The following is a 26995-nucleotide window of genomic DNA, read 5'->3' as shown; positions in this document are numbered from 1 at the left end:
GGGACTGTTTGGGTTGGAAAAGAGAAGACTCAGAGGGGGCTTGGTGGCAGCCTATAAATACATCAGGGCCTGGGGAAGCATTTATTCACCAATGCCCCGCAGGGAAGGACAAGAAATAATGGGCACAAGCTGACTGAGGATCACTTCAGGCTAGATATAAGGAAAAACTTCTTTACAAGTCGAGTGCCGAGGGTTTGGAACAGGCTCCCCCCAGAAGTGGTATAGTCCATCCACCCTGGCGATTTTTCAAAAAGCGTCTTGATGCCCATTTTGCTGGGGTCATCTGATCCCAGCAGTCTTTCCTGCCCAAGTGCAGGGGGCTGGACCTGATGATCTGTAAGTCTCTTCCAGTCCCTAACATCTGTGAAACTACAGGTGACAGAACAGTTAGGCAGGCAATGTTAATACTGACATAAGCAAAAGGGGAATGAGCCATTTGAGAATGCTTTTTGGTAGAATACTGCTAGACATGCCTAAAGATATGCAGTGCTTCATTCAATCTGAGATGACAAAGGAGCACGTCTTTTTATTCCATAATCTCTTACCTGAGGATATTTTTTCTTCTACCTGTAATCCAATCCCTTGCCATATATATACTGAAATGATAATTCATTGTACCTTCTCTTCCCTCCAATACACACATTATGGAATGTAAAGGAACAAAAAACTATGAGTTACATAGACCAGATGTAGCATCCTCATGGGTAAATACAACCTTGTAAATGCATCCACTGTTTAAAAAGGGCAAGGGGGGAGGAGAAGAAGAAAGATGAGCTCACAGTCCATTTCTGCATTTCCTGCTGTGCTGTTATTAATTTTCAGTGTCTGTAACATCTTCGTGACTGCATATCACACCTGCATCTTCTTTATGGCTGCAGTTGTGTTTGCCAATGTCTGCATGTACGCACTCCAGCAGGTTCTGCTCCTGTCCCGAACACTGAACATCATCAAGAAGAATATTAAGTGAATCCCCTTCCCCAAACTCTGCTTTCTTGGTGGCCCTGACAACATAGGGGAACCCTAACTGATGACACACCACTGCTGCTGCATGAGAGTTCCACAAGTCATCACAGACTGTGCCCCACTCTCCATTGATGTAAATCTCCACCCTTCCCCGGTCTCTTCCTCTTGCTTGCCTGTTCATCAGTCGCACTGCACCATTCTGGGGTTGTGGAGGAACACTGGGTTTTTTCTTTCTCCGCCCTCTTCTCTCCCCACTCTTTCCTCCTTTCCTGGGCTTTGGGGACTTGGCTGTTGACTTTGGGGGCTTGGTTGTTGGCGTTCTGGTGGTAGTCTGCAATCTATTTTGATTTCTGAGAAGGTCCAAGAGTTGTTCGATCCAGTCTGGAGTAGTGGCACTCGGGGCTTCAGGTGTTGGCCGACCCCTCCCTGGAGCTTTGGTGGTGGGTCTTAGTTTGGGGGGTTGGGTTGGTATTTTTATAATAAGTTCTGTTAAGGAAAAATGGAGGTAATAATGAATCTGTAGAGCTATGGCAGCTAAAAATAACTACATAAAAACAGAGTTTACAGCTTATGCAATTCCTCTATGTGGCTCCCTTACTTGAATGGGGTAAGTAATGAATAACTTTTTAAGCCAATATTTAATCAGTTAAAAATTTCCACTGTTTTTAGGAATGTTTGGCTACCACAGATGACTGCACCACTCTATGCCAATAAGTCAGACAAAAAAGACGATACATTAACAAATTTCCATGCATGATTTAATAACAGGATATAAGGTGTCAGCCAAGGTGTGTGCATTTAGAATCACAGTTAAACTCTGAAGTTTTATGGTTAGGAATAAAGTCCCCTGCCTCTGCTCCTGGCTCTCACAAAAAAAGCATTTGTAAAGACATGCTTCTACTTCTGCCGTCCTCTTCATTACTAATGATTGGATCATTACCAGATTGTGAGAGCTCTGGCCTCCCCACTGTGTCAGATGCTTTATTCAGTGGGGCTGGACTCATGAACATTCAAAATCAATTCTCTCTGGTAACTGGAATGTGCAAAAAGACTTGGGTTGCCAGGACGACACAAAACAAGTTTTTTTTTAAAGCAGCCTTGAACTACAAAGGGCTGAAAATACTTTATTGCCTCAGCTTCCAGAAAGTTACTAGACTTGCTTATTCATATAAACTCTACTTTTAACTTAAAAATAAACTTAGGCTAGTCAAAAGGGATAGATGCATCATTCAGAATAATAGTCAACTAAGTTCTGACGATGCCACATGCACTTGAAAAGATATCATCACTCCTTGACTTGTATCCTAGCACTTACTCCTCCAACTTCACTCATCATTCATTTTATAGTAAGCAGAAGAAAAGAAAGTGACAAAAATGTTTTCCTAACTTGAGAAAGGAAGACAGAACAAAACTTCTTTACCACTGTATTTTCTTAATGTGGAAGCGCAAACTGAAAAATCCTGAATTTTGAAATTTACATGGAAAATAACTTATAATTAACCAAGATTAAACTGTTTGGCATGAACAAAGTTAAGAACGTTTACCAACTGTATACTGAATATGCATATAAGAATATTTTTCTAAGTCTGAGATTTTCACATTTCTAGAGAGAGTATACTGAATGCAATCAGTGCTACTTTTTGTTTTGGTTTAAATGCTTGTTGCACTAGCTAGGCTTAACCCTTCAAGGCAGGCAAGCTCAACCTCTGGCCCTCAGGCCAAATTCAGTACATGGGGTTGTTGCATCTAGCTCGTGGGACTCTCCACAGATCTGGAAATGTGGTGGCATGAGAGCAGCGACAACATTCATTGTTCCCAAGCTGGCGCAGAGCACTAGATAACGCTTGTGAACCAACTCTGCACAGCAAGCATGTGCTGGATCTAGCCCCTGGATCGGCCCTGTGCCGCTCATCCAGCCCAAAGGGCCAGAAAGTTAAGCACCACTCTATAAAGGCCTAAGTGTTTGTCACTGAAATCAAAGCAGTAGGAACTGTTAATGGATTTTTAAGGTTGTACAGTTACAATTAACTATAAAAAATGTGAAAGCTCCCTCTGGTAATATAGTATTAACCTACTCACAAACAAGTACAGGAAATATTGCCCAGGTGGTTAAATAAATACTACAGAATACAATGGATATAGCATTTCCTGGTTTTATTTTAATTGTCAAAACTTAATAACGCATTTTTTAATGCAAGTGACTAGATTCTATACCTTTAATTCACCTACATTGTTGACATTGCAATGTTTAACAGTACAATACTGCATCTAGGAGCAGACAATCAAAAAAAGCCTTAAGTAATCTATGAATCTTTCCAGAAATGTAGGTGATTAAATGATTAAAAAGATTCTTCTGAGAGTATTTTCATCATCCTTTTCCCACTTCCAAGTAGTGGGAGCTCAGGGTTTGGACAAACATAAATCTGGAGCTATTTTAAAAAGTGAAGGGGGACTCTTAATCTAAACACTGCAGCAGCTGTTATATTCCAACAGTTTTATGTGCACCAGTGGAAACAGGCATGGGGGAGGTCGACCATATAAATGTAGCAAAACTGCTCCAACTTCAACCCTGGATGAAGAGGTGCTAAGGCTGGAGTTGTTTTGCTAAATTTGTATCACTCCCAAGTTGTCTACTTGTAACTGGTAGAATGTAACAGCTGCTGTGCACTCCCAATCTGTAGTTCCCCTTTTGAAATGGCTCCAAATGTTTTACCATTCCCTCACATCTTTTCAATCCTCTTTGCATCCTTCTAATGACACAATACTGAGTCTCTTACAGTGCACTTCTCTACTCAGAGACTCCCCATAATTCATTGGTTTCTCAGGGGAAAGTACCATTGAAAAACAGATCCCACTGCAGAAATGGTGACAGGTAACCCATAAGAACATACAAATGGCACATTGCTTCAGATCAATGGTCCATTTAGCCCAGTATCCTGTCCCTCACAATGGCAGGAGCGGATACTTAGCGTGATCAATCCCCTATTCATTACCCTTACTGGTTGGGGACACCAGAGGACACATCTTCAACAGTAGTGTTCAATGGCTATACATCCATCTATCATCCGTAATCTGCCTGGTCCCCTTTTGAATCTGAATATGCTATCTGCATCTACCACCTCCCATGGCAATGAATTATCATGTGAGTTTTAAACCTGTCTCCTACAAATTTCACTGGATGCCCTCTGGTTCTAGTATTTTGGGACTTAGTGAATAACAGTGCCCTTTCCACTCTGTCCACACCCTTCATCATTTTATAAACCTCTATTATATCCCTCCTCATCCTTCTCCTTTCCAAAACGAAGACTCCTAACCTTCCTAGTCTCTTCTGGCATGGCAACTGCTCCATCCCCCTGATCATTTTGATTGCCCTTCTCTGTACCTTTTCTAATTCTACTACATCCTTTTTGAGACAACAGAGACCAGAACTGGAAAGTAATCAAGATGTGGGAGCACCATGTATTTGTATAATGGCATGATAAGGTTCTCCATTTTGTTTTCAGTTTCCTTCTTAATTATGCCCAACATTTTATTGGCTTTTTTGGTTGCTGTTATACATTAAGCTGACATTTACAGAGAACTATCTACAGTAACTCCAACATCTCTTTCCTGACAACTAGTAACAGCTAGATCAGAACCCAGCATCAAATACTTACAGTGGGAGTTATCTTTTCCCCATGTGCATTGGCTTGCAATTATTGACAATAAAATTCATCTGTCATTTTTTTGCCCATTCACTTAGCTTGGTATGTAAGATCTTTCTGCAGATTTGATTACCCAGAATAATTTGGTAATATCTGCAAACTGATGATTTCACTATGCACCCCAGTTTCCAGATGATTGATGAACATTTTGAACAAAATTGGACCCGGCACAGATCCCTGAAGGACCCCACTTCTGACCTAAAAAGTGACTATTTGGCTCTACCCTTCACCTCCTATCTTTTAACCAGCTCTCAGTCCACAAAAGAACCCTCACCCCAGTCCCATGGCAACTTCATTTGTTTAACAGCCTTTGATGAAAGCATTGTCAAAAGCTTTTTGAAAGTCCAAATATACTATGTCAACCCCTTTGTCTGTGTGTTTAACACCCCAAAAGAACTTCATCAGATTGGTGAGGCAAGAGTTTCCTTTGCATGCTGACTTTTCCCCAGCAGATTATATGTCCACGTGACTGCTGATTTTATTTTTTATATACATTCTACCAGCTTTCCAAGGATGGAAGTGAGACTCACTTAGTTCCCAGGATCACATCTGGAGTCCTTTTTGAAGATGGATATTATTATGTTAGCAACCCACCAATCCTCTAGCAGATAGGCCTTTTGTAACAACAGATTACATACTATTGCCAACAGTTCTGCAACTTTGCCTTTGAGTGTCTTTAGAATTCCTGGGTGAATGCCATCTAGTCCTGGTCACTATCGGTATTTAATTTATTGATTTGTTCTAAAACATCTTCTGTTGTCACTTGAACATAGTCCAACTCTTCAGACCTATCTACTAAGGAGGACTGATTTGGCATGGGAATTTCCCTAGAACCTTCTGAGGTCAAAACCAATACAAAGAATTAATTTAGCTTCTCAGCCATGGCCGTATCACCCCTGAGTGTACTTTTTATACCTTGGTCATCTAACGGTCCCACTGATTCTCTCACTGTCTCCCTGCTCCTGATGTCTTTAAAAAAGTTTTATGAATAAGTTTAGCATCTTTTGCTAGACACTCCTCAAATTCTTTTTTGGCCTGCTCCATTTTACTTTTACGTGTGACCTGCTAGATTTCGTGAGTGTGGCAGTGGTGCCTCCCTGGGGCTGTCTATTTGCCTCCCTGGGCCCTGCCACACCAATCCAGGGCCAACCGCCCGCCTTCTCGCCTGCCATGCCTTGTTGTTATTTTGATTGATCGAAAGATCTTAATCAAACGGGAGGCTGCCTATTTTTGGTCTCAGTGCCTTTGGCACTATCTGCGGCTCCTGTCCTCCCCTTATACCACAGCCCAAGCCTCGCAGATGTATCCAGTGTTGTTCAGGTCTGTCCTACTCCCTGCTGCGCAGACGCCCTCTGGCTTATCCCTCCATCTGTACCCTGGCCGGCGCCTTCTAGCTCATCTCAGAGTCCGCACCCCTACCGGTGCCCTCTAGCCTGTCCTGCACTGCCCGCTCCGGGCCTTCTCGCCCATGCCAACTCTGGGGCTCCTCACTGCCCCCTAACTCTGGAGCTCCTCCCTGGCCCCCTTCCTTTGGCTCTGGGCTCCGCACTGCCCCCCTGCTTGGTATCCTTTTTGATTTGTGGCATATGCTTTTCCCAAGCTTCTAATATGACAACTTCCAAGCTGGTTGCAGGCCTTTTACTTTTTGATCACTCCTTTAACTTCTTTAGAACTTCCTCATTTTTGTGCAATTTCCATTCCTAAAGCAGTATATCAGTATGGTAGTTGTTTTTGGCTGACTCTAGAATGCTGCTGGAATGCTGAATGGGATTAGGGTACGGTTGCTATTAAAGGGTGGCTTACCAAAAGATACCTCTTGAGCCAGGTGCTATGTGTTACTTAGGATTAAGTCAAGAATGGCTTTTCCTTTTGTGGGTTCCCAGAAAAGTTACTATATCCAAAATGTTATCTTCACATCTCACTCTGATGATGTGTTTACCCAGTCTATGTGAGGATAGTTGAAGTCTCCTATTATTATTGCTTGTTCCATTTTAGCAGCTTCTCTAATTTCCCTAATCATATCATAATTGGGACTACAATCCAAGTACTATATTCTTTTTATTCAAGAATGGCATTTCTATCCGCAGGAATTCTATGGTAGTTTTCCTTTCAGATAATATTTTTGTGTTGCTACTGTTTACACTATATTTAGCATACAGTGCCACTCCTCTACCTGTATCTCCTTCATAGTAAAACAGGGATTCAAACCTGGGGCCAGCAAATGGAAGCTGGGTCCTCAGTGCTATCACGGAACTGGCCGAACACTGAGGACTCAGTGTCTATCTGCTGACTCGGCTACCCCGGGTTCAAATCCCCAAATAGTAGTACTCTGTCACTTCTGTATTATTTGTAAGCTGGTATAACAGTATCCTGTTTATTATCATAACAGGAGGGATGTGGACAACATTGAGACAGTCCAGAGGAGGGCCACCCGCATGATTCAGGGACAACAGGGCAGACCCTACAATGAGAGACTGCAGGACCTGAACCTGTTCAGCCTTCACAAGAGAAGGCTGAGGGGGGACCTGGTCACCATCTATAAACTCACTAGCGGGGACTGGAAGGGTTTGGGAGAGACCTTGTTTCCCCTAGCACCCCCTGGCATGACAAGGAATAATGACCACAAATTGTTGGAGAGGAGGTTTAGATTAGACATCCATAAGAACTACTTCACAATTAGGGCAGCTAGGATCTGAAGCCAACTTCCAAGGGAAGTGGTGCTGGCTTCTACTCTGGGGGTCTTTAAGAAGAGGCTTGATGCGTACCTGGCTGGAGTCATTTGAGCCCAGTTTTTGTCCTGCCCGGGCGGAGGGTTGGACTTGAAGATCTACAAGGTCCCTTCCGACCCTACTTCTATGATTCTATGATCACCCTTCCATCAGGCCTCTGAGATACCTATTATATCAAAGTCACCATTTAATACAAGGCATTCTAGTTCACCCATCTTATTTTTTAGGCTTGTGGCATTTGAGGTGAAGCACTGAAAAATTTTGTCCCCCCTCATCTGCCTGTTACTGCTTGTGCTATTTGACTTGGATATTAGGGATGCATCTACACATGCACTTAATGTGCAGAAAGCTTACTGCTCAGTAAAATTTTGCACAATAAGCTTTCCTTGGGAGCATGTCTACACATGCGCCTGTCAGGAGAAAATTTGCTCCTCATGGGAGCAGTTCATGGGGCAGGGCTACTCCTGACCTATGCTGCTCCCATATGGCAGCCAGGCTGGCAGGGGTCACCAAGGTCAGGCCTGGGCTGGGGGGAGAAAGCTGTTCCACTTCTAGGGCAGCTGCTTCCCACCCTGCAGCCCTGCCCCAAGCATCTGCCTCCTGCTATCTCTCTGAGATTAGAGCCAGGGCTGGGACACTGTCCCTTTCCCTGGCAGCTGCCCGCTGCTGGGGCCCAGCTCTAAGATTGGAACATTGTCCCCTTCCCTGGCAGCTGCCAATTGGAGTGTGGCCTGGAAAGTAGGCAGCTGCCTGGCAGAGGGGACAGTTCTTCTACCCCCTGCTGCCTGGGAGCAGCTGGAGTACTGCGTCCAGTTTTGGGCTCCACAATTCAAAAAGGATGTGAAGAAGCTTGAGAGAGTCCAGAGAAGAGCCATGCACATGATCAGAGGTCAGGAAAACAGACCTTACGATGACAGGCTGAGAGCCATGGGGCTCTTTAGCCTGGAAAAGGGCAGGCTCAGGGGTGACCTGATGACCACCTGCAAGTTTATCAAGGGTGACCACCAATTTCTGGGGGAACGTTTGTTCACCAGAGCGCCCCAAGGGATGACGAAGTTGAACGGTTATAAACTACTGCAAGACCGTTTCAGGCTGGACATAAGGAAGAATTTCTTTACTGTCCAAGCCCCCAAGGTTTGGAACAGCCTGCCATCAGAGGTGGTTCAAACAGCTACACTGAACACCTTCAAGAGTAAATTGGATACTTATCTTGCTGGGATCCTATGACCCCAACTGACTTCCTGCCCTTTGGGTGGGGGGCTGGACTTGATGATCTCTAAGGTCCCTTCCAGCCCTAATGTCTATGAAATCTATCTAACTGTGCACTACTGCACACTAACTAATATACAGTAAATCTACTACCTGTATTTACAGGTAGTAGGAAACCATGCATTAGCTTGTTTTAATGCACAGTAGTTGCTGTGCATGGTTACACAGTGATGCCTTACTATGCAGTAGGTTAGTTTACTGTGCAGTAAAGCATCTTGTGTAGATGCACCCTAGATGTTCCCAATCAAAAACCCATGCTACTCTTCATGAGACAGGAAAAACAGGCATGAATGGGAAAAGGTCATATAAGAAGATAAAGTTGACATAAAATGTTTATTATGGAAGGGAGTGGTTAAATAATTCATACTCAAATGATTTATCTGAACTAATTTTTTATATTCAAATGCTTTATGTATAAATCAATGTTAAGAATACATTGAAGGGTGAAGCTCTGGGCAGCCTGCATCTGCACAAAGACAGAGAAATATATTTATTGTTTACTAACATGCATCAATACTACAAAACAAGAAGTTACTTACTCTCTTTTGGCACAAACTTTAGAAGCCTGCTTTTTACTTTCACTGGCAAAGGCTCAACCTGGCATTTTCTTGGTGGCGCTCTCCTGTGAAAAAGAGACATAATACAAGATGAATTGCTTTCCACTAGTAGCAGGAGTATTTTTCCTGTCCACTGCATCCTTAATGAATTTAGCATCTACAAGGAAAAACATTCTATTTAAATCACCCAAATAGCCTCCTTAACACTACAGAAAAATCCTATTTTTCTCCAGGTATCAGAGAGTTCAAATATTCACCAGCATATGAAATATTTTGACTCCATTTTAACCTACCATTGCCTAATACATCAAGGTAAGAATCATTAGCAAGCTTAAGCAATATGGAAAGAGGTGACTCAAACTGAAAAGATAATTATAAAGCTACACAATATTTATTATCTGAACTGAGAGCCATGTTTCACATGCAAGTTCCTAAGCGATTTCCATAGAAACACGATGACATTAAATTTTTTATATATTTAAAACAAAATCACAACACTTCACTTTGGACCATAATCAACATAGCAATAAAAAGGGGCTAGACAAAAGTATTTAAATGAAAAAAAAATCTGGAAGTTGATACAATGAGTTGCTCTTTTAAGCAGCACCAGAAGTGCATTCGCTTCATGTCAGATTTCTACATTCAGTGTGCCTTTTATAGAAACATTCCCTTAAGATGATGCATCAGTTTGGCACAAACTTGTTTGCCATGGCAGTGTCCCTCCCTGTTGAGATTCTAAACGTGGGAAGCAACCATTTTTCCTCTCTTATGTTTGTCTTGTTACGTTGATGGCCTCTTCTGAGGATTTGCAAAACTGTGCAACAGCTGGATAAATTTTACACATGCACAAATACAGTACAAATCCCTACAGGAGAGAGTAGTGTGTATATATTTTGTCTGGGAATAAGAGTGCAGTAACTGGATGTGAAGAACACCTCTCTCACTTACTGACTGCTAGATATTCTACACTCTTGTAAGCCATTCTACAAATCCTGAGCAGCAGGGAAGTGTGGGGCTGAGAACACGTATCAGTCATTCTTAAAGACTACATTCATTTGGGCACAAGTCTGAAAGAGTAACCCACTATAAAATAGCAGCTTAGTTTTTTAGAAGACAACAGGTTATCTTCACAATCAGCAAAAAAAAAGTAACCTGCTGAAAAGCAAGTCCATGACCACCAGCGGGTGCAGACAGCAAGCCTTATGGGAACCAAGAACATCAGTATGGTGATGCTTACGCTAGAAATAGATGTCACTAAATGAAGCAGATCATCTGTGCTGGGATATGTCTCAGCATAACTGATCCACTTCACTGAGCAAAACACATTGCCTGCTGTCCCACCTGTTGACATTGTAGAGTGAAAGATATGTTCCCCCACCTCCAGGGATGTGCTCCCAGCAACCTCTGTGGTTCCTGGGGAAGGGCATGTCTCTAGAAGCAGGGAAAGCCAGGCATATGTTCCCAGGATTTGAGGCACTCAATCCTCCACAGGAATTTGTGGAACATATAGGATTAGGCCCCTGAAGCTCTGGGAGTGCCTGCCTGGGGTGGTAGGAGAGTGTGGGAAGTTCTGGGATGCCCATGCTCTCCTACCATAAAATAAATAGATATCCAGTGCAATGAAGCAGCATAATACATGCAACCAAATTTATGAACAACTATTACCTGTCACTTTGTACCACTATTAAAATTTTTATGGCAGCACAAAGACAATGGAAGACCACATCTGTTCCCACCATTTGGCAACAGCTCTCCATTTTAAGGCCAACCCTGATTAAAACGGTTACTGTCTGACGAGAAGCTAAGGGAAATAAGAGCAATTTACTTAACCCACAGTCATCAATTACATTTGAACCCAAGTCCAAAGAATCAAATTCAATTTTTGTAATAAAAGCTTTTCTTACCGAGATGTGTCTACTATCTTGTAAACTACTCCATTGGGAGCAGTGGCACTTGGAATCCCAGTAGACATGAAGTAAAGTTCTCCTTAGAAAGATACATGAAAACAGATATAAAAGCTTTCCGTGAATGTTAGTCCTACACAGAGTGAAAGCACTATCTCTGCATCATACAGCAGCAGCTTCAGTGCCAACAGCATAGCTTCAAAGGAAACTCCGAGAAATGTATTCATATCTTTGTTACAAGTAATCAAACAAAAAATTATTGGTATTCATAAAAATATTCTAGAGCCATAACATAAAAAGTACTTTATGTGGATATATGTTTACACATTAACATAAATTATTTTGACAAATTTTCATTAAATATTAAGACATCCAACACACCAACTATCAACTGAGTCTTCTGTGCAATCACTTCATTCATTTAAAAACAATTCCCTCCTGAATACTGTATGTTAACATAAAATGAACTACAATTAAGATTGTTCATTTATCCCATTGGATTAATTTATGCAGGAGCAACACTATGATTCCTGAATCTTTAGTCTGCTCTCATACATGGGATGTGTATCTCATGAGAAAGGCAATGGGATTGTCACAGCTCTGATCAACTGAACAGTTAGGGCTGGACAATCATCCAAAAAATTTGGCCAATATTTGCTTCATTTTTAATTTTTAAACAAAGTTCTTTTGATTGTGTTTGCATCCCTCTCATGTTCACTTTGTGCAAATAATCTAGCAGATTCTGGCCAGAGTACAAATTTCAAAGTGCCTGTTACACAATATTCAAGGTAAGTGAACTTCCAAGTAGAGAAACAGGACTACTCATCTCAGGAACCCAGCTTAGTAGTAATCAGTCTGTTTGGGTACACACCACTTGAGCAATACATTGACACAGAAAAAGCAGATTATAAAATACAACAAAATGGACAGGATGGTTATGTACCAAGAATTAAATTGCAAACATTTTCAAGTAATTGGAGAAAAATGCTTTTTAATAGTTCCATTTTTATCAAGTAGGTTAGATGAAGATTATTCATACAGCCCCATCTACCCTGGAGAATTTGATGCCACAGCTCACTGATTTTCCCACTCCCTTTGTCGACCAGCCTGCCTGATAAATCACGGAAGCATAGAAAAAGTAGGGCCCTCAAGACATCAACTTGTTAGACACTCTGCCTGAGGCACGAACACCTCTGTTTAAACCATCCCATACAAGGTCTTGTCTAACTTATTCCTAAAAACTATACAATCAACCCCTTGCACAAGTACAAGGCATGTTGCCCCTAAAATGCCAAGAGTATCCTAACTTGCCATAAGTAAAGCAGGGGGGTGAGGGCTGTCAGTGTCCTGCCATTGCAATAAGGTTGCACTGCATTCTTCACCTCTAGAGCAGTGGTCTCCAAACTTCTTCGATCGCACACCCCTATCAGTAAAAAATTTTTGAGCATGCACCCCCAATATATGTATATTTATATTCGCGCACCCTATCAGTAAAAAATTTTTGAGCACGCACCCCCAATATATGTATATTTATATAAATGTACATATAAATAGAAATTCTAATATTTTCTTCCTGCACCCCAGTGGATTGTCTTGCACACACCCCACTTTGGAGACCACTGCTCTGGAGCATAAAGAAGATACTCCATGGCCTCAGACACATTGTAAAGGATATTCTCTGGGCTCCTTGGGGTTCATCACTCAGGAAAGCAAAAAGGATACACAAGGCAGTTGAGCTGGGGAGAGGGAAGGGGAGGGTGAAGGTTAACCTTTTAGATTCTTTACGGAGTCTCCTGAGAGCACAGTGAAGATGAGAAAAGGAAGCAGCAGCAGGAGAGCCAAGATCAGGTCAACACAGAAACTTTAGTGTACCTCATGTGGAAATCCTAAGGTCTTTACCCTGGTTTTGCATTGTGTTTACTTATGGAAATCCCCCAGGCTCTCTCATATTTTGTCCCTACAAGTGCCATGACTCATGTGTAATTTTCCAAATACCTGCATCTGATTAAAGTCACTGCCCTACTCACAAATTCAAACATGCAGAGAAACTGAACCAAGCAATCTAATCCTTACACATGTATAACATCTGGCAGTGGTGCCAGTCCTTTGGTATGAGGATGAGTCTTCCAGTACATAAGGAAATCAATGGTGAATCTGTAGCTGACTGAGAAGGCTGATTAATGATCTGAATGTCTGACTGCAGATGTGGCAAAGAGTTCTATGAGGAAGGAGTTAATCCTGATGATGTCAGGTCACAGCTCTTTCCCTTGGTCTCTCTCATCTATATCTGCCTCTATAATGAGGCGAGTTTGCTCAGAATGACTGGTGTCTTGTCAAACATCATGGCACCATTGGAGCAATTCAGTCCTTGAGTCTCCCAGGTATGATGTTAATATCACATTTCTTCATATTGGCCTTCAAGGTGTCCTTGTATCTCTTATTTTGCCTGCCTCTAGAGCACTGACCATCAGTGATTAGGAGTATAGGACCCATTTTGGAAGATAGTTGTCAGACATCTTTACAGCATGTCCCAGGTACATAGTCAATCAGGTGCCAGTGTTCTGAGCTGGGGATGCATCCCTGATGTCTTCTGTTTGTTGCTTTGGCAGGATAAGGAGTTCGTGATGATGAGATCATGTTCTGAACACTTGTTCAGGAGAAAAAATCCATTTGAATTGACTTTCCCCACCCCTTCCTTTCCCAGAGTTCCTTTCCATAGCTCAGGATCCCTGCCCACTCTAGCACTAAAATTGCCAAGAAGGATTATCTTATCTTCTTTAGGAACAGATGATAGGACTTGGTTCATTTTAGAACAGATTTCTAGATGAAGTTTTACCATCTGCGTCAAGGGCAGGGGCACTGATGGCTGCTGCATGTTGTCTGTTAGTCAGTTGAAGACGACGGGTCATGAGATGCACCAATTCTGGCACCTGAGTAATGATCCTAGGCTTGATAGCAAAACCAACACCATCTCTTTTCCTTTCCAAAAATGGTAAAAACAAAACAAAATCCTATTTCTTATACATGCCATACACAAACCAGTGGTTGACAACATTTTCCAGCAGTGGGCTGGGGAAACCCAGCTAGGGTCTGAGGTAGACCAGCTCCAGGGCCTGCCCACGGCTGCTTCTCACTGGCCATGGCCTGGCACAGGCAAAGATCCTGATCACCTGGCTGTGACAAAGCTCATCCTGGCCATAATGTGGGCAAAGCCTTCCACTGCCCAAGCCTCCCAGCTCTGCAGACAAGATCAAATAGCTCCAGGGGCTGGATCTGGCTCGCAGACCCTAGGTTGCCAACCTCTGATGTAGGCACAGTTCCATTATCTTCCTTTAGTGAGTTGGTTTTCAAGATTAATTCAGTTTTACATGAATTCCATAAAATATATGAAGATGTATGTTTGCAGTTCCATGGGAGAGTATGATAACACTCTAAGTAATAACCCTATAAATGAACATTTCAGTAAGGAAGGTGCTATTGAAATCACTGACAAGTAATGTTATAAACCAAACTCTCTGCAGATGCCCAAGAAAACCCAAAAGAAAGAAATATACTAAATTAGAGATACCTTTTCTCTCCATTTTACTAAAATGAACACGTAAAAAAGAGCTAAAAATGGGAAAATTGTATATGCAGTTATTCCCCACCATCTATGTCAAACATCATCTGCTCAACCTTTCAGGAAAAACAATGATTTTTAGAAACATACTTCAGAGTTCTTGGCAAGAGTCATTACAATCAGAAGCCAACAGACATTTCAATGGATAAAAGCACAAAATCCCAAATTTCAAAGTCATCCATGCTGCTGCTTAGCAACCACATTAAACATTTGTTAAGCAACTCTAGTCTGTCTACAGCTATAAATTATACAGTGTGTTTGGCCTTTCAGTCCCAAGCAATTAACAAGATCTGTGTAGTAACAGAGATAACCAATGACAAGTTTTGCCCTAAGATCCTCTATTCCCTTGACTTCAGATCATATGAACTCACTCGTGCAGTATAAACTATAGGTAACTTACTTTGAGATCTCTCTAAAAATATATTTAAAACATAACTAAGGCCAAATCCTTTTTCCCTACCTAAGCAAAACTGTCATTGACATTAACGTAAGATTAGCTGGAGGCTGAAGCTAAAAGTAAAGATAACAAGTGTTTTCAATTTGTAGATTGCCAGATACTCTAACAATGTAAAACTCATTTGTAAATTTCCTTTCAATTAAAAAATATTCTAGGACAGTCTAAGCAAGTTTCACTAATATGTGCTTATTGCAGATTATTTTCTGTTACCCATTAATAATATCATGGCCAGTCAACAGGCAAGCCCAAAGCATTAACTTGTATCAAATACCATTTTTCTTGCACAGCCTGCTAGTACTAAGGTGCAGTTTCTATGGTTTTCTCAAGAGTAAGTTTGAGTTTTCCCTCTCTAAATTGTCTTTAAACATATTTACTCCAAGTATTCACTGTCTTCTGAAATGATAGTAGTTCAGGAGGTAAGGTAAATGAATCAATGTAAAAATATGCCAAGCGGATTTCCTGATCTCTTGTGACTGAACTTGGGCTGGTCAGGGAAGATGACACTACCTGAAAATTATGTGTTGCATTTTTTCTGGTAATTTTTTCTGGAGAACCTGTTGTCGAATGCATCTATTCTGTGATTTCTGTAAGAGCTACCTCCCAGAATCTGTATCCCTTAATCTATAAAAGTATTTTCATTCCTAGATGCATCTTATAGACTAACTGAATCAGAGATGCATAAGCTTTCGTGAGGTGCATCTCTACCTTGCTTTTTGCCTGACTTCAGACTAACATGGCCAGTGCCGTAGCAAGGGAGGGACGAGCAGAGCAACTGCCCTGGGCGCCGAAGCAAAGGTATGCTAACAAGCGCTGCCCAGCCAGGGTGGGGTGCAGAGCACAGCCACAAACAGCTCATTTAGTGGGGCACAGAGATGAGGGGAGGGCTTCCGCCTCTGTGTGCACTCCCAAGCAAGCACGGGGAGGCATCTGTCCCCCGGATCTGTGTGTGGGGCAAGGGCAGGCTGCTACTGCGGGCTTTGCCCCAGGCATCAAACTTTGTTGCTATGGCACTAAATGTGACTAACTACCTTCTCTCTACCCACTCCTAGATGTTTCACTTGAAGACAAAGCAAAATTCAGTGTTATATTATTCAATTACCTGCCTCATCTTCTGCAAAAGAGATGATATATTGATAGTAGTTATTGATAAGACCAGGGAACACACAAGTCTGCCCTGTTCCCATGCAAATTTCATTGTATTGCCATTGTCCAGTAGCACGGTTCTCTTTCAGGGACATTAAACGTCTGCAAGACAAAAATAAAATTAACTTGAATCAGGCAATTGGCAAAGATACATTTAGTCCATCAGTGCCAGATGCGATAATAAAGAGTACCCAACCCTGTGAGGGGATGAATGCATTCAGTTCACATTAGACGCAATGTGAGCCTTATCAGTATCAGATAATTGATTCTCATTCTGGACAAATACTTTTGGAACTATTCTCTGCAGTTGGACACTTTGCATTGGAGAAGTCTTTATGGATACACCAAATGCAGAATACTCATTTACTGTACTCTGCTTTTATCATTTTACATAAACGTCAAAGTGATATACATTTGCTTGTACTTGCACTGAATGAATCAGAAACATCTACTGCTGTTGTGGTAATAACATTAGTGCACACTAATATAGAAATGTGGTATATAAAATAGGTTACTTGAGTCTCTTGTAATAAGCAGTAAGGGTTTGCACTCAGGGTATAACCAGCAAGTAGCAGCAAGTCAGCAAAGGTTACACTGCATAAGCATTTGCAGACATATGCAGCATAAGTAGAGAATTTCAGCTGGAGTTAATGCTCGCTGAGTGACTGGAACATGCACTTACCCACTCATAAAATCACCAAATATGTACAGCCCATTCAAGTTTGGAGACTCACAACCCCGATAGACATAGCCTCCTGTAACAGATTTCCCCATTTTGTGTGGATAAGCATAAATTGGAAGCACATCATCTGTGGAGGGGAAAAGATACTTATCTTGCCTTGTTTATGTATGAGGCAGAGTCACTGTTCTACATATGAGAATGATAGATAGTTATTAAATTGGATAGTTATTAGATATGTACCAGTCTCTTGTTATGTGATAAACCAACTACTGAATGGAATCACATTTACTTCTGTTTTCATTTTTATTTTAGCCTCTCCAAACGACCCTGACTAATGCCCTCCCTCACCCTAACTAATGCTTTTCCTGAAATGGCTGTGATAACTAGGAGCTGCTAGTTGACCTAAGAGGCCTAAGAGGCTGTGTAAAATAATTTCATGAAGGATAATTCCATGCTCTGTGATTAACTAAACATTGCTACAGGAGAGGCTGAGCTGCTTTCCTGAGCCTTCCCTTCCCTCTGTCTTTGAACAGGGCTGCAAGGAATTAGGATGCTCAGACCCTGTCAAGACCAGAGCCAAGGAGAGGACTTTAACTCTAAAGAGAATCAATAGTTATGATAAGATGCTCTGACAACATCACACTCTTCATGTAAAATCCTCCTGAAAGGCCCACAAGGCATTCCTAGGGTTGAGAGCATGCTGTGATCATTTTGTGGTCCAGGATAAATGCTTCTGTCTTTCCTTCCCCATCTTCTCTTCCATTCTGGGTATCAAGACAAGAGGTGTTTACTTTTCCCCCTTCTTTTCCTCCTTCATAAAAGCTAGGAAGCAGGAGAAGGAAAAACTATTTTTCTCCCTAGCATGTTTTCCCCACTCTGTTTTCTCACAACCCTGAAGGCTTCACTCTGCCAGCTCTGGCTTGGCATATCCTGCAGTCCCCCCTTCAAATGCCCCTATGATGTTCAGTTGGCTCTGTTTGACCATCAAACAGCTGAACTGTGCTCACTGCGATGCTTTAGAGTATCCAATCTCTCATGTACTACTACAGTCACACTAGAACTAGTACTGATAGGACATAAATGGAGATCTAGCAGCTCTTCTGTCCCAAAGATTATAACTCACCCCATTGGTGACATGGGATAGTGTGGGCAAGGACATCACCTCCTTTGGTCAGGTGACAATTCCTTTGTGTAGGCCAGAAAACTAATAAACCATTCTTATTAAGAAAGCCATCTCTACTATATAATATGGCACCTGATCCTGAGAGATCCCAAGCACCTACAACTCCCAAAGAGCAGGCCCAAAATGACATGTACATCACTCACAAATCCAGGAAGAGGAGAAGGTATTCTATATGCACTTTGTGTACACACTAGAGGACTCATTTACAGCATGTTTTTCTCATTTGTAGCACAACACATGCTCTTCAGTATGTGGATCAAAATTTAGTCAGCTAGCATCTGTATTGAGTCCAAGTGTTAAAAATTAATTTATGAGCATTTTTGCTTTCCAGCAGGAAAAAAAGCATGTTGCATGTACAATAACTTTTTAAAAGTAGGCAAAGCAAGCAATCCACCTACAGGATTACTTGCATGCAGAAATTCTTTTTCTAAAGAAACCATTTGTGAGTTATGGAGAAAAAGCAGCACAATATTAATGTTTCAGGGACAAGGGAGTACTTTAAGTTAATGCAAACTGTTCCTACTTTGCAGACTTTTGATAATATGTAGCTGATGTAGCAAAATTAAAAATCATCCCATATGCACATTTGTGCAAACTACAGCAGCTCCATGAAAATTTGGCACAGTTTGGTATAATAAGCAGCACATTGGGCCAAGAAGTGGAACAGCCAGGGCATTAGAGCTAATATCATTTTTCTCATAACTCTTAATGGTAATGTATTAATGGTTATTTTATGTTTAGTTGGGTTTTTTTAGCTCAATTCACTCCCAGGCCAAGATTGCATCTGCCAAGTTTAAGCCATAAAATACATGTTTTTGCAACTGAACAATAAGCCTGTGAAAGGAAAAATTCAAAATGAAAGCACAGGAAGCAGCACAACAGGATATTAAGGTCATTTCTTTAGAAAGTACAATTACCTATTGAGGAATTGGTGCAAAGTTTTTTATCATAGCAGCTGAATCCTTCCCTTGCCCTCCAGCCATAATTTTTTCCTTTCTCTACGATGTCGATTTCTTCAAATTTATTCTGTCCTACATCTCCACAGAAAAGTCGCCCTTTCCCTTCCTTTGTATAGGGTTCACCCCTATCAAAAGAACAGCGCCACATATTCCTCACCCCATAGGCATAGACTTCAGGACGAGCTGTTGGATCATTAACAAATGGGTTGTCTGAAGGAATTCTATAGAGAGGCCCACGGTCATTATTGTCCACATTGATCCGGAGTACTTTGCCTAACAATGTTGATCTGTATTTGTACAAAGAAAAGAGGGAGAGAGAGAAAAGAACACCTCATTAAAAATGCATTCTTATCCAAAGATAAGTATTAAAAAAGTATATTTTAAGACTTCAGTTCTGTTTCAGAAAGTATACATTGTTCGATGCACCAAAAAAATCATGCCATTGACTATTATGGGAGCTACCCTCCTCTTTCTGAAGTAAGCTATAGCTTTGCAAGGGATGTAAATGAGAATAGGATTTGTACCATTATGCAAAAGGAAAAAAGAGAGGTAGTTAGCTGCATTAGTCTGAAGTCAGGCAAAAGCCAGGGCAAGGTGTCCCCTTGGAGCAGCAGTTCTCAACCATGGTGTCACAGACTGCCACTCAATGTTGGCACTGCTAAGTTTGCAAACACCTACATGATTCAAAAGATAAACACAAAGACTTCAAATAGGAATCCACAGTGTTGAAAACATTTGGATCTGTTGTGGTCTTGTCAAACTCTTTGCAACAGAAGAATTTCTCTCTTATTTTTCCCTAGCTAAAAACTGATTGAAAGCTAAGGGTTGACATTTTCCAAGAGGTGCCTTGAGACTAATAAGGTTGAGAACCACTGAGATTAACTGGTTCAGAGAGAGGAATAAGCTTTCATAGGCAAAACTTCTGTAGCTTTTCATAACTTCCCTGGACATTCCATCGCCTCAGAGAAGTTGTTTTTTAAAAAAAACTTTTAAAACCTACTTGAACATGAAACTGCAAAACAAGAAATCATCCACAGACTGAACTGTATGAGGCTTGGTCTCAACAAAGACTATGGATTCTTATGCCATTACCTGGACTAGCTTTTAAAACCCTATTTCCCTAAATGACTTAGTGGCTTTGTTTACCCCTGTTAACCTATTCAAGCCACCTTCATCTCTCAGCAGTGTCTCCTCTATCTTTTGCATTTAAATTCCCTTCTGTTTAGAAATCTTGCTTTCTACAAGTCCATTCATAGCAGCTGAAGGAGGTCATCTCATACATAAATTTATACCTCTCTGAACCAGTTAGAAGGGGACATTTCCCTCCCTTCTGCAAAAGAAAAAGTGATTTAAAGGAAAAAAATGAGGCCCTGATACTGCAGACCGTCATTTATTTGTTTAACTTTAAGCACATATCAGTTTGTTTGACTTTAGTGAGACTACTCATAGGAGAAAAATTAATCTGTCAGGTAAGAGTTAGCAGAATTGGTGTCCAAGTGAATTTATTATTCATGAAAGATGTGGGCTGGACAATGCTTCAAACTGCAGCTGTCTATTTATCCCAGAACAGTGGCAGCACAAGCTTTCCCACTGTGACCCAGAAGTGAGGATTAATGGGATCCCCTCCAGTGTAACAGCAGTTCCCCTGCCCATCCAGAGACTGTCCTTGTTGCTGCCAGCAAAAATGCCAGTTCTGGGGATACAGGGGTGTAGGCTGTAGCCATGTTGGTCTAAGGACATAGGCAGACAAGCTTTTTGAACCCGAAAGCTTGCTTAATAATTGTTTTCCAACTATTTAAGTTGGTCTAATAAAAGATATCAGATTCATGCAAAGAACCTTGTCTGCCAATTCTGGGGATGGTTCACTTGCTAATGTTCTGGTCACAAAAACCAAAACCCTTACATTTTACTTGGGTCACAGAAAAGGATTCAGATGGTAATGACATTTTACAACTATCAACTAGGCAGATTTAAACTAAAGGTTTGTAGGTGAAAACCTCTCTTGTCCCCTGTTACCAATTAACTACTCTGCAAAACCCCCAGAAAATTGGATTAAGTTCAGAACATATGTAGGTTCAATAGGTGCTTACATTAAAATCAGAGACAATTTCTGTAATTTTTTCTCTAGAGAAATTAAAATATGCTGCTCTAAATTCAGTTACAGGAATAAGCATTATATATATGTGCACATATGCATACGTGGTGCATGTTTATGTATACATAACGTTAAGGAAACAATAAGCATAAGAAAAATACAGCTGTACTTCCCATAGCTTCTCTCTTCTACTTAAAAAAAGGAAGATGCAAGCAGCACACAAACACTTAGACGCTCATACTTGTTTTGAGCATTTCCAAATGTCCCAAAAGGATCTCCAGCCATTCCTCCATCCCCAGTAAATATGTAAAGATAGCCATCATCTCCAAAGAGTAGTTCTCCTCCATTGTGATTAGAAGCTGGCTCTTCTATCTCTAGAATTATCCTAATCAAAAACAGGAATGAAGTATTATCAGTTGGGCAAATTATAAGCAAAAGGCATATTAATTTAACACAATCCTTTACATACAAAATGGTATGAGTATCAGTTCAAATGTCTCCACTCTCAGATTACAGAATATTGGTCACCACAACTCTAGAGAAACTAATGGAGACTTTTTTCTTATGTATTATAGGCACAGAGCTAGATTTTGCTCTGAACATACTTTTTAAAATGATTCATTTTTTGACCTGTACAATAAAGAACACTTGTCATCTGGAATTCTAGAAATTACAATGTTTGAGCATACTTTGTTATCCCACAAAAAATTTAATAATATGGAACCATATTATGGAACAGTGCTTTAAAACCTATGTAACCATGTGATATTATCTTGTATTACTCTTGTCCTAATCCTTTTTCTTCCTCCTGTTTTTCTCAGTTTTTGCACCTTGTTTTAAATCAGATTTAATGATCCAGGCTTACTTGTGCATTTGTATGGTACATGGCACAATGTGGCTACAATTCTTACTTTCAAATAAATAACTCTTTAAAATTATTAAATAATAATTGTATTCAATGGTAGAGATTCAACTTATTAAGTAGAATTATATAAGCAATAATTTACCTGCTCCTGGAATGTGTTAATTACTGAATAAAAAATTATAGGGACTTTTTAAAGGGAACATACACAACCAGTATACTCATAGAATCATAGAATCAATGGGTCGGAAGGGACCTAGACAGATCATCGAGTCCGACCCCCTGCCATGTGCAGGAATGACACTGGGGGTGGCAGGGGTCATAAGACCCCAGCCAGGAGTTTATCCAGTCTTCTCTTGAAGATCTCCAGGGAAGGTGAGAGCACCACCTCTCTGGGAAGCCCATTCCAGGCTCTGGACACCCTTACAGTGAAGTAGTTCTTCCTAATATCTAACCTAAACCTATCCTTCCTCAGCTTGTGGCCATTGTTCCTGGTGACTCCAAGGGGGGCCCTGGTGAACAGACTTTCCCCGAGTCCCTGCTGGTGGCCCCTGATAAGGTTGTAGGCAGCCACAAGATCCCCCCTCAGTCTCCTCTTATGGAGACTGAAGAGATTCAGGTCCCTCAGCCTCTCCTCATAGGGCTGGCCACGGAGGCCGCCAACCATACAAGTGGCCTCCTCTGGACCCTCTCCAGGTTCTCCATGTCCTTCTTCAAGTGCGGCGCCCAGAACTGGACACAGTACTCCAGCTGCAGCCTGACCAGCGCTGCATAGAGGGGGAGCAATACTCCTCCAAAATGTATTATAGTGACTATTGTTCATAACAACATCTAACAGTTGAAAGGAATTTGAAAGAAAAAAAAAAAGTATCTCTTGTTTTCTGTCTGTTTACTTAAAGCATTTGGCATTCAATTCCGGGTAGTAAAAAAAGTAAAAAATAGAAAGATGTGATTGCAAAGCCATAAAACTTGGCAGTGTAATTCACAGGTATAAATATCTGCTTGTTTTTACCTTTGCTTTTAAGGCCAATTAGATTTTCAGGTTTACAGCATCTCTTTAGATTCGTAAACATATTTCATTAAAGAACAACATTTAGGGAGCCCTTCCACTCCTGAAAATTCCTAAAGAACATAGTAAACAGCCAAATGAACTATCTAGGGATCACATTACCCACTACTGAACTTCATCTTTGGCACAGAGCAGTGCTTCAGCAGTACATCAACTATAGAAATGAAGAAAGACGATGTTTTCAATAGAAAACTAAATTCCATTCACCTCTCCCAGAGCAAAAAAAAAAATCAAAGTAGGTCAAGACAAAATGACTTCAGTAGTAGTTATGAAACAAAAACAGACTATATCATATTCTCATGCTTAATGCTAAAGAAAACTCAGGTAGCTCTGCACAAGGTTACAGGACTGTGATTCACCTACTTCAGTGAAGTCAATGGGAGTCATACCAATAACAAGACCATAGTTTCATTCTTTAGGCTGTAACAGAAGGATGGGATGTTACAAACTTAGAGCCAGATGGGTCCTTAACTTGACAGCACATAGGAGTACATGTTCACAGGCTTGAGTCCTTTATCCATTTTCCAATATCTACTGTACAAATTTAAATTTATTTTAAAGATTCACTGCTTCTGTGTTGCTTACAGTAAACTAATCTGACTTTTATTTAAGCTGTTCCTCTTATCCTGACCACTGCCTTTCGATAGACTGTGAACCCTTTGGAGCAAAACTCATCCATCCTTGAGTGTTTGAAAGTACCTGGCACATCATGGATCCTACCATAAAAATCTTAAAATAAATACAACCCATTGCTGTCATAAAAATCACAACTGTGTGGTAATAAGATTTACAAACCAGTTCTGCACTCTCTTTCTCTCTCTCTCGTGCAGAATTCCAAGTATGTGTCCATTTTAAGTGTGTATCAACAGCAGGATCAGATTAGTCAAACTCAGAACTATAAACATTGTTAAATACAAGAAAAAGCTCCGTTTCCAAATGCTTCACTTAAAGGTTTGGTCTGTCTCTTAATTCACCGTATAATCTAATGATACACCAATATTTATGAAGCCAAACCTTTTACATTATACTTAATGATGCCCCATTATAGAACAAGGAGGAAGAGCCAATTCATTGTATTATGAATGTTTTTGTATTATTTACTAACCGCAAGTACAAAAGCACTTATGGTTATTAAGTGCGAAATACATTCTTTTTAATGAGTTCTGTTAGGACTCCACAGTTTCATAACCCCAGGCATATTTGTTTAGCACATATAATAACCAATGAAATCTGACATAATGTCTCATACAAATATATAACAGGATGTTGTACAGAAATAAATTGTTCTTATCCATGTAGCTCGGATACTTGTTTTGTTTTCCCCATTACTGTAGTACCTGAGAACCTCACACTCTTTAATGTATTTATCCCCACAACATTCCTGGAATTTTCCAGCTGGGACACTGAACCACAGAGATCCTGAGTGACTTGCCAGAGATAGTCTGAGACACAACAGGGAGAAAAACATAGGTTTCCCAATACTTAAGCCCTAATCATCCTTCTCACTTCTGTGCTTACCACAGTCACATATAAAAGCAGATAATACATATACATAATTATAAGCATAGAGAAAGAAACTGAAAGGCAGAAAGAAGGGAGAAAATTGAAATTAGGGCCATGTGTAAATGAAATGACAGGCATGTGCGCACAACACTTTAAAGTGGATTAAATGCCTTTGCACTGCTTTAATGATGTTGGTGTTTCAACACCTTGGTGGCGGGCTCCACCCAGCTCTGCAGGAAGCTGGTGCAGGCAGCCTGGCAGCAACCCAGGAAAGCAGGCTCTGATCACGAAAAGTGATGAACCTGACCTTTCTACCCCCTCAGAGCCTGCCTGCCTGTGCTGCATGGGGGCCTGGTACTTCACTCCGTGGCTGCGGTAATCCTTGCAACCGGCCAAACCAGGCGCCTGTGGGTGGGTGCCGCCTGCGGGTGGGTGCCGCCTGGGGGGGCTGCTGCTGGGAGGGAAGCACCAACCCACCCTGCAACCTAGGGACTGCTCCACCCGCCAGCAGCTCACCCTCCCCTCCCCTGCCGGAGAAGCAGGTAAGTCAGCGGGGTGTGTGCACAACACAGGGGTTTAATTGGCCCTAAATTGAAATGGTGTTTTTTAAAACTCACTGCTTCAATTTAGAGCCCCTGTTTCACCTACACATGCCCTAGGACAACATCTGGAGAGAGATGGTTAGTCAAAACAGGTAAATCCCAAATGGGCAATCTATATGAGGGTAGTACCAGAGGAAAAAGTTCTTTTAGATCAATATTCATGTAACTGTCGGTAGAGAAAGAGAAACAGGTTTTTTTAGATAAGCATAAGCAGTAAGTAGAGAAATTTTCAGACCTGGTTGGCAAAACAGTTATATGTTAAAATAATAAAAGTTATTTCCTAGTTGTTTTAAGCGTACTGAGCTGTAGATTATTACTCCTATGAATATGATTAGAATATGGAATATTATCCCAAAAGCATGGGATAATTTAAAGAAACACAGCTTATTTATTTTAATCAGTATGCTTTCAAAAATGACATACATAAATTTTGAAAGTATGTTCATTAAAATAAATAAGTGGATAACATCAAAAGGAATGTCATAATTCAGTTAAGTACACTGGGCCCAAATTCATCTTTGCTGTAATAGCTTTGACTTCATTCATGCTGACTTAAATGACTTTTCAATACAAATACATTCAAACCACACAGTGGAGAATTATATTTGAATGTGTGATGAAAGTTTTCCTCAAAAAACCCAAAACAATAACAAAAAACTAGGAAACATACAATGCAAGGAAATTAAATACCTAATTTTTAAGGTGAATTTAGTGAAAAATTGTGACATAAAATCAGGAAATTCAAATATATTATTCTAGTGAGTTCAATTCATGTAACACCCATGTCTTTTATATTGTTCATATATGTACCAAGTTACAGAAGAGCTACAGTTACTCTGGGAAATAGACTTCTGAATTTTCTGATTTTTGTACATTAAAAATCTAAAGTTAAATGTCATAATAAAAAGAAGTTGGTCTAATTTAAGCCAAATAAATATAATCTACTATAATTAGTAGTAAAAAAAAATGCATGTGTTGTCTTCTAAATTCTTAAATGAATTTGAAAGATAAATGTGTATACAATACCTTTCAGAACCATGGTCCAAAGTATTCATGTCATCAGAAGAAATTCTGAACTCGCTGATCCGGATTCTCTCTTCATATTCAACTTCTATTGAATAGTAGACATACACTTTACCGTTAAATTTGAATTTGGGATGGAAGACAATACCTAGAAAACCTCTCTCATCTCCTTCCCAAGGCGATGTAAGTACAGCTTCACTGATGTTTAGAAATGGCTTTTCAAGCCTTGACCGATCAGGAAGGTAGGTCCAAACTAAGCCAACTTGTTCAGCAATGAAGAATCTGTGAGTGCCATCGTTAGCGTGCACCATAGCAACAGGATTCCGCAGACCATTAGCCACCTCCATTAGGCACAACTGGAGACAACCCTCCGAGTCGGCTGTCACTAGCCCAAGGTTATGATTGAGATTTGCATTTGTTAACAGGCGTGGGAAACAGTAATCTACATCATCAAGGGACAAATAGTGGCAAAATTTTGCCATGTTGTTTTCCAGTGCTGCTAGCTGTTTATCTGTAGAGAGGTAACGAAACATGGACCTGCATTTTTGCCACACCTCCACACAATAGTCTTGACAGAGCCCTGCTATTGTCCTCATAGGAGTGGAAGGATCCTCAGCATCATATAAGTGAGCAGCATAGGGGGAGCATTCCTATAGGGAGAGAGAATGAACA

The 26995-nt window shown here is 40.8% G+C and overlaps 1 protein-coding gene across 1 annotated transcript; it reads right to left on the bottom strand.

Annotated features, from left to right (window-relative positions):
• Positions 1–26995, bottom strand: HHIPL1 (HHIP like 1). Its single transcript, XM_019552495.1, has 8 exons — positions 26327–26995; positions 21506–21649; positions 19128–19456; positions 17028–17154; positions 16302–16447; positions 11127–11208; positions 9205–9287; positions 1–1449 (listed from the first exon to the last, which is right to left on the bottom strand). The coding sequence occupies exons 1-8, from the start codon at positions 26917–26919 to the stop codon at positions 812–814; spliced, it is 2142 nt and encodes a 713-aa protein (XP_019408040.1). The 5' UTR covers positions 26920–26995; the 3' UTR covers positions 1–811.

This window comes from Crocodylus porosus, unplaced genomic scaffold (genome assembly GCF_001723895.1).
Source record: "Crocodylus porosus isolate Cpor-Errol unplaced genomic scaffold, CroPor_comp1, whole genome shotgun sequence".
NCBI classification, from domain to species: domain Eukaryota; kingdom Metazoa; phylum Chordata; order Crocodylia; family Crocodylidae; genus Crocodylus; species Crocodylus porosus.
Note: the sequence above shows the minus strand (reverse complement) of the source record. Positions and strands in the feature narration are given on the sequence as shown.